The following is a 9084-nucleotide window of genomic DNA, read 5'->3' on the forward strand; positions in this document are numbered from 1 at the left end:
TTTAGTTTTTCTACGTCAAAATCTCTCAAACCTACTTTTATCGACATAAATATAAGCTTGGGGAGTAAGTAAAATCATTTAGGAAATCCGGCTTCCTAGAATCCCTAGGCAGGACTTGTTGGTCTAGGTGCATGACCCACATGAGCATGCTACTGTTAAGTAGACATGATCAAAGGGCCTAGCTCGCCTGTGCTCAGCCCGGACTCGATTTAGGCTCGGTCCGGGCCTAGCCCAAACTATCCATGGGCGGCACGGGTCAGCCCTTTGCCCGCTTGACCCAGCCCGAAAGCCCGCCCGTTTGGCCCGCAACTAGACCTGCCCATTCTGCTACAGTAATTTACCATTGCTACAATAAAAAAATTTTAGTATTGTACCGTTTTACATTATTTTAAACACACCTTTAAATAATTTTAATTATTTTTTAAATAGAGGAATATAAATATTTTTTTAAAAAATAAGCTAATAGTTAAAAAAATTCTAAAAATAGCTAAAATATGGGTTGGGCCGAGTGATTGGTTGGTCGGGCCGGCTTGGCCCGACTGGCTAGCCCAATCTCTCACAGGCCGACGGGCGGTAACGAGCTGGACTATTTTAGCCCGACCCGAACTTGGCCCGACCCGAGTGATTGATGGGTTGGGCCGTGAACAAATACTTAAGGCTGGTTGGCCCGAAAAGCTCGGCCCGCCCGATGATCATGTCTACTGTTAAGTATACCTATAATGTCCTCATGGACAATTTGGAGGAAGATATCTACATCTTTTGTGGGCAATGGTTAAAACCCTCCCAAGCCTAATTGGATTCAACTGAATTGTGATGGCTCATTTAATTCATTCGACAATATCGGTGGAGGAGGGCGAATTTCAAAAATTCACAATGTCAATATTCTACTTGCAAGTAGGGTTGTAAATGAGTCGAGCCAGAGTGAGCTAAGCCTAGCTCGGCTTGACTTGATAGAGTTTTTCTTTCAGCTTGAGCTCGAAATGAGCTAAATAAAGCTAGCTTAAATCAAATTGCCTCAAGCTCAAGATAGCTTGAGCTCGGCTAAGTAGCTCAACAAATTGTTTCATAGTAGCATAGTCCATAGAGAAGCTAAAGAAATCAAAGCGAGAAGAAACAAATTGAGATTAAAAAAAAAAGAGGAGAGGAGGGAATAAAATGGGGAGCTAAAGTATTGCATTGTACTTCATCCAAGTTTTGGTGGAGGCTTTTGACTTGGCGAAGAACTAACAAAATTGATTAGCACTAATTTATGCCACACCATCTTCTTCGATAATCTTGACCAAGAAATTAGCATATAGCTTGACTAGCGAAGGCAATTGAAAGAGGAGATTTAGGTGAGGTCTCATGAGGTGGGTTTAGAGTTTTTACTCTTTAGAAATATATATATATACATATAGCTACAACATTGAACCCTAATTGAGCCAAGCTCGAGTGAGCTGGCTTGGCTCGACTCGACTTAACTCAGTTTATTTAGAGCTTGAACGAGCTCGAGCAACTGCGAGCCGCAGAGCTATTTTGATACCCCTACTTACAAGGGGTTCTTTTATCAACTATGAGTGGACTATTTATGAAGCTTGGGCACTTAGAAAGGCGTTGGGTCATACAACCTCAATACCGAATAAGCAATCTCCACATAAAAACCAATTCGTAGATGCTTGTTGTGCATATTATCACCAAAAGGAGGGGGTTACCCTTAGAATACTAGGAACATCAATGATATCAAATTTATATTAACTAACTTTTTAGCAAAGTTACTTTAATTCATATCTTAGGGAAGCTAATTTTGCTTTAATTACGCTAACTTCAACATATAAAACATCTGATGTACCAATTTATCTTTACTTTTGCGAAATAACTTTGTAAAATGCCGCTAAGTGTTTGTGTAGTCATGGCGTCAAATTAGTCACTTCTTGGTCTCTTCTTCTTCTTCTTTTTTTTTTATTTATAATTTTTTTAATTTTTATTAATGAATTTTTATTTACTATATTAAAAAAAAAGCTTGTAAGTTACCTTTTCTCGTTTAGTATTTTCTTTTATTTAAACTCAATATAGAAATGTCTTCTCGTCGTTCGTCCATCACTCTCGACTCCTCTCTCGATCGACAATGGCGGGTCTACACGCCCCTCTCAAGGCGTCCGCCTCCTCCTTCTCCACCTTGGCCGCCAAAATTCTCCTCCTCCTCACCGTCCTCCCTCTCGCCCTCGCCGCCTTCGCTTTCGTCCTCCAATGGCGCGGCGGCCTCAACGATCCGGCCTCGAGCTGGCCCACCGACACCCAGAAGTTCCCGGGAATGGATAACAGCCCCATCGGCTCCTCCTCCTTCTTCTCCACTTCATCGTCCTCTTCATCGTCCTCGGATTGCTCGGAGATCCTCGGGAGGAGCTCGTCGCCTTCCTTCCCTTTCTACCGCGGCTGGAGCTTCGAGTTCGATTCAGATCCTCGGCCAAAGGTAGGATTTTTACCAGAAAATTGGTACCTTTTTTCCTTTAATTGACGTTTTGCGGTGGGATCTAGGTGTTTTTTGGTGGACTTATTCGGTAGGTGGGAGTAGAAGGGGCAATACAATTTGGGGATCTGGTCTTTGATTAGTAGAAGCTTAGTGCAATCTTCCTAAAAGAAACGCTGAAACCAGCTATTTATTTGTCGGTACTATCATGTTTTGATGGCTTATCAATTAAAGGAACCAGCTATTTATTTGTCGGTACTATCATGTTTTGATGGCTTATCAATGCAATTGATCTTTCCTTTGCACCATGATAGTGTATTAAATCTTAAACCTTCCAGTTTAATAAGTTCTTTAGTCTATAATTAGTTCTTAGAATTTGAAAATTCAGCTACTTTTCTTGGACTTTTGCAACAGTTAAGCATTAAGATAGAATCCATAAAGTCCGATTGCAACATTATTTAGAAAGTGTTTTAGTAGGATGGCTCTGATGTCCTCTTTTTGGCAATGCAGATATGTGTCACAACAAGCACTTCGGCTGGTCTGGAGCAAATTCTGCCATGGTTATTTTACCATAAGGTCATTGGTGTTTCAAACTTTTTTCTGTTCGTTGAAGGAGAGGCTGCAAAACCTACTGTGTCTTCTGTTCTTGAATCTATTCGTGTAAGGAAAAATTTTCTGTCACTTTGTTATGCTATTTTGCAAAGAAGATTTTTAAGCACAGTATTTCGATTGTAAGTGAAATATTGTTGCTGTATTTTTTCTGACAGGGCGTGAAAGTTATCTTCAGAACTAGTGATCTTGAGGAGAGGCAGGCCAAAAGGTTTGATTTACTATCAAAATGACAAGATCAAATCTCTTGAGAAATTTTTTCATGAGTGCTGAAGAGTTTTTTATCATGTCATAAAGACAAAAACTTGGCCAAATACTGTGCTTTAAGTTTAGGGATGCTCATGTTGTTGATTCAAAATTATCTAAAGTTTTGAACTGATCATTTACAAATCAATTTCTTATAATCTGTTTATTTATATGTAGTTACATAGTCTAGTTCTCATGCCTAGTACATTATATGAATTAGTATGATTTCATGTTTGTGGTGTTACATGATGCATTGATTGAATCTTAAGTTTATTGGATCAAAATAAATAGGAACTTGCCACTTTTATGACCAATTACACTAAACATTTCATTTCCAAATTTATGGTTTCATATTTTTATTATTCATGACTTAATACTTTAATAGTTGTTATACTAATTTCGTGCATTAGCTTAATCTTTGACAAGATCTTTATCCTCCTTGATATCTAGAAATATTTTTATTTATCTCATAACCTTTTGTATCTGTCAAAGATTTAAAATGTACTTAACATGGACCACCTGTGTGCTCGCCTATTCTTCCTGCCTATTTCATATGCAGTGTCAGTGCGTTGCACATATACTTACAATGGCTGACTCTTGCAACATTGGTTGTAAAAAAGTTTTGGTTATCTTTGAGCCAAAGCAAACTGCCCAAGGTTATATAACTGCATATATTTTCAATTCATGTATCTACACCGGATCATTGGCTTCTTTGGGTAAACATTTCAGAAGCATCTCATGTTTTAGATTGATATATCAATCCATTTTACAAGAAGATAGAGACTTGTACATCACTTTTCTTATGCTTGAAGCAACTTGCATAGAGGGATATATGGCATTCTGCTATATTCCATATAAGCTTCTGATTTCTGGTCAGTTCATTTGCTTTCAACAGATGAACTTTCCAGAAGGATCTGCCATCTTAAATAGATACTCAAATCTGTTTATGAAAATGAAGAGTTCTTGCCATATCTTCTAAAATCTTACATTGAATACTCTCTATTGTGTTTGTGTTTGGTGGTTCACAGCCGTATTTGGAATGAGACTTGGCTGTCAGGATTTTTCTACAAGCCATGCAATTACGAACTATTTGTGAAACAGTCACTTAACATGGAGATGGCTATTGTTATGGCACGGGTATGAGCTTTCATTGCTTCTACTAAAAGATAGTTAGTTCTCTATATATTGGCTGACATTCTTGGTTGTAAACCTTCTTAAATTTGTATTTTGATCTGCTTCTAAGACATGAACCTGTGCTATTATTTACTGTTTCTTAAGGATGCTGGCATGGATTGGATCATTCATCTTGACACGGACGAGTTAATTCATCCTGCCGGTGCCCAAGAGTACTCTCTGAGGCGGTTGCTTTCAGATGTTCCTAGCAATGTTGATATGGTTATCTTTCCAAATTATGTAAGTTAATTTAAACTCCTGTTACATGAGATAATATCATTTTATCTCACTTTTGGATCTGATTTCTTATCTTCCTCAGGAAAGTAGCATTGAGCGAGATGATATTAAAAATCCATTTACCGAGGTAAGAAAGATTTGATGACCTCATCAATTAAATCTGTCCAATACTATAGTCACTTTTGCATTATGTTTTGACATGTTATCTGCAAAAGAATGGGAAGTTCCAGATAGAAATATTTATATTTGTAGTACCATGAAGTTTCTTTTTTCCATTTTTATATTGTTCTTTATTTTTTTATTCCTGCAATCTGCTACTTCAGTTTTAGTCTCTTAATCAGCTAGTATTCAATTCCCTCTATCTTTTTTTTCATAAGATTTGTTACTAGAGAATTGATTAGCCATCATCTTCCACCCCCACATCTGGCCTGGAGCTTTAGAGTGTTGAAATTTTTGTGAGGATTTCGTTCTTTTTCAATGTTTTGGTTACGAAATAAAACCACATGAATGTTGGAAGTTGGAATCTGGCGACATCTTTTGAAAATCTTCAGAATTTCTTGACCGCTATTATACAATCCAAATTCAATTATTTGAGATGATGTTGAAAGGAAAAGCACAACATTGTTGAAGAATCTTAATTTTCAGCTGATTATTTGATTATGATATCATGTTATTTATTGGAATAAAAGGAAGATGTCCATGAAGAGCTTTACATATTGCTAATCATCAATGGCATTGTGTTGTGTAACTACCTGCCTTGAGTCTGCATCAGGGTGATATTCTTGACTCTTTCTGCATAGCGTCAAAAATCAAGTAGCATATAAGCCTTTTCCATCCTGTATGGATCTGGTCCAAAGATAACCAATTCCATCATCTTTTTTTTATCATTAATTCTATTTGTATACAAGCCTGTATAATTTGGCCCATTGGAAGGTCCTAATAAGCTTAATAAATAATAAGTAGCCTATTTGAACTATTCCTCAATAAGCTGCAGCCTATGAAGTATGAACTACCAAATCTGCCCAAAACTAGCTGGAACAAACCAAAAGTAGCAGAAAATCATCACCAGTTTTGGATGAAATTGGTTTTTGTTTGAAATCTTATCTTGAATTCAACTAATTTCCAGCATTTCGATAGCTTTGCCACCGGTTGATCAGCACTATATATTCGACTATTAATTGCTATGGTATGTTAATTTGTGTGCATCCATGTTTTTCTATATTTAAATTTGTCTTCAGTTATGCAACCAATGAAAATAGAACTATGCTATTTATTTTTCTGATATGCCAGATTTATTAATGCCTACAGGTGTCTATGTTTAAGAAGAATTATGACCATCTCCCAAAGGACACATATTTTGGCTTATACAAGGAAGCAACACGTGATAATCCAAATTACTTTCTTACTTATGGAAATGGGAAATCAGCTGCAAGAATTCAAGAATATCTTCGTCCTAATGGTGCACATAGATGGCACAATTATATGAAGACCCCAAAGTAACAAGATTCACTTTAAGCTTTATTTGTCACTAAATTATAGGATTCGACCTTGATAGATTTAGCTTTCTCAAGTCACACAACTTTTGAGAGTATGTTTGAGCTTTATAATGTTAACCATTCAAGAATATTTGGTTCTATGAGACTGAGTGCATTCTGAAGGTTGATTCAATGTTTATTTCTGTTATTTTTAGTGAAATCAAACTGGAGGAGGCTGCAATTTTACATTATACATACACCAAGTTCTCGGATTTAACTTCAAGACGTGATCGATGTGGGTGTAAACCAACAAAAGAAGATGTCAAGAGATGCTTTATGTTGGAATTTGACAGATCTGTAAGTGTTCTTGTACAATCATTTTTGTGACTTCGGATAGTTTTCCTTAATTTCTTAATAGTAGGTTTTGCAGTTTTCCTTTTTTCTTTTTGATGAATAGGTTTTGCAGTTATCATTATGCAAATAAATTGTATTTTGGAGTCAAGAAATTATATTTCATCTGAAGTTCAAATTGAAGTGTGACTACTTATAATTCTATGTTGATATTTATATAAGTTTTGTAGGGAAAAAGAATTCCATTTCACTGTATTGGTGAGATAAATATATGTTACAGAATGCTTTGCTGTCTAGCTTCTCTCACTAATAATTCAGTCTATCAACCTATCTTAAATATTAAGCAAGACAAAAAGTATGAAGTTGCACTCAAAACCCAAAGGCTGCACCCTACTTGTTGAGCTTAAGAGTTCTATCAGTTTCCAAAACTAAATGTTTGGTAATATCTGTAGTTTTGACTAAAACTACAGATTTCCTTTGTGGCTTTGGTTTATGTAATTTTGCTTGTGTGAAAATCATTAAAATATTCAAGAAAGCTTTACCTTAAGATTGTTGTTTTTTTTTTAATTATGTTAGATTTTGGATAGTGTGGCACTTTCTAATCAGTAGTGTTTGAATCTGCAGTAGTGACAGAAGAAAGATCTTCTGATGAGAAATTCTTTCTAAATTCCCACATGAAAGGTGCAGCAGTCATAAGTTTATGTTGTGAGACATTCTTATTACATAATTGGTGATTTTGTTCTTTACGATCAATTTCATAATTAACATTTTCAGATATTAAGATGAATTAGTGAGTGGTAGATATTTTCTTGTGCCAACATATGCTCCAAGTATTACTCCATTCTCATACCACATTATTTGATCGATTTCTTGCTCAATCTTTTGTTTGTACTCCTTTATCAGATTCAAGGTAAAGGCATTGTTTAAATTAAAAAAAGAAGTGAAAGTCATTACAAGATCACAAAAGATGTATTCATTGAATTTCATCACATATGCTGCACTTTGACTTTATTACAATTGCAATCACGTGACAAGAAATAATTTATACTGGGGAGCTTCAATATTCATGAATTACTTGTGAAAGAAGTCGATGAATTTGCTACATTAATAAATCTCATCAAATTCCAACAGCGGACGGGGAAAAACACAATTTTTTTTCCCTTCTTATTCTCAGAAGATTTTGTGTCCATTATCCATGGTAATACCTAACAACTTGAACAATTTATTGATAGGCTTTCATCATTGCATCGACTGCAACGGAGGAAGAAATGCGAAACTGGTAATTTCCTGAACAGTCAATAGCATTATGATTCAGTTATGTTGAATGTTCTTGGAAGGGTTGCTCAATCATTACATGCTCTCTGGATCTACACATCCTAGTCGATTCATTTTGAAGTGGAATTTTGATAACTTATTGAATTGTCATAAGCTTAGCTCCATTTCCAAGGTATTTGCTATTTGACATAGATATCTTTACCACTGTACCTCGTCTTTATTTGATGATATGTGTTTAGTGATGTGCAAATGTTGAAAGCTATGATACTGTTATAAACTAGAAGGTGATTATATTAGGTTTTCTTCTTCAGTAAGACTTGAAACTTAGTCGAACTACCTAAATTGCTTCCGGAGAATTGCTTGATTGGTCCTATTGCAAAAAGTAAAATAAATGTTTCCTTTTCAGGTTCCGTGACCGTGTTGTTTGGACTGACAAACAGCTAAACTTGAAGCTTATGAGGAAGGGGATCTTAACCCGTATATATGCACCCATGGTAACTACTCTTATAATTGGTAGTGTTATTACCCAATTGCTGCTTGCTTCTGACTAATTGTTAACTGCTTACTTTACTTTCAGGCCATTATTCGAGGTCTTAAGGAGTCTGGTGTTTTTAGCTCTGCAGTTACTTCTGCAAAGTCACTCTCTAAAGAGAAATTTTTATCTTCGATGGAAAACCTTCAGAACAGAACTTCTATCGTTCCTAATTCGAGGCCTCATGGAATCCAAGCACATAACACTAGTACTTTGAGAAAAGGAGGTAGTGGCGAATCTCAAGCAACTGCAAGAAAGGTCTTGGAAATGGCCAGCATACACGAGGATGCTGTTCCACCTATGTCTCCCCCAGGTTTATTTGATGATCTCCTCATGAGGACGTAGCAAATGTACTCACTCTTCTGCAGCTTCAGGCTATTTTGGTGGAGTCTCTGGTTTAGTTCTAATTCACAAAGTTCTCCAGGTGTGGATTTTCATGTTGTAAATGCTTGATCGTAATTTTGATGCTGTACCGAGAGGCGTGTTATCCGTGAAGATTTTACCTGCAATGTCGAATACATGCACGTCAAAATTGTATTCAATTCTTTTCTAACGTACGAACTTGTATAGAATCTGTATCAGGGGTATTGCCTCCCCATGATAAACTTGATTGTCTTATAGAAAAATGAAGAAGAAACCTTTGTACTTTCACCCTACAATCACCTTGTAGCATTGTGAATGTCAATCACAAAGAGAGATTTCTCTGATTATTATGAAATATATTTCTTGTTGGATGTTAA

The 9084-nt window shown here is 36.2% G+C and overlaps 1 protein-coding gene across 1 annotated transcript; it reads left to right on the forward strand.

The window, feature by feature from the left end:
- The first annotated feature begins 2050 nt into the window (after positions 1-2050).
- Positions 2051-9084, forward strand: LOC140791823 (glycosyltransferase-like At2g41451). Its single transcript, XM_073142488.1, has 11 exons — positions 2051-2449; positions 2957-3106; positions 3214-3266; positions 4330-4438; positions 4580-4714; positions 4794-4838; positions 6020-6207; positions 6402-6543; positions 7770-7816; positions 8219-8306; positions 8390-9084. Exons 1-11 carry the CDS (start codon positions 2105-2107, stop codon positions 8687-8689), a joined length of 1602 nt encoding a protein of 533 aa, XP_072998589.1. The 5' UTR covers positions 2051-2104; the 3' UTR covers positions 8690-9084.

The sequence above is a fragment of the Typha latifolia genome, chromosome 1, assembly GCF_019914945.1.
Source record: "Typha latifolia isolate L0001 chromosome 1, TyphaL0001v2, whole genome shotgun sequence".
NCBI lineage: Eukaryota > Viridiplantae > Streptophyta > Magnoliopsida > Poales > Typhaceae > Typha > Typha latifolia.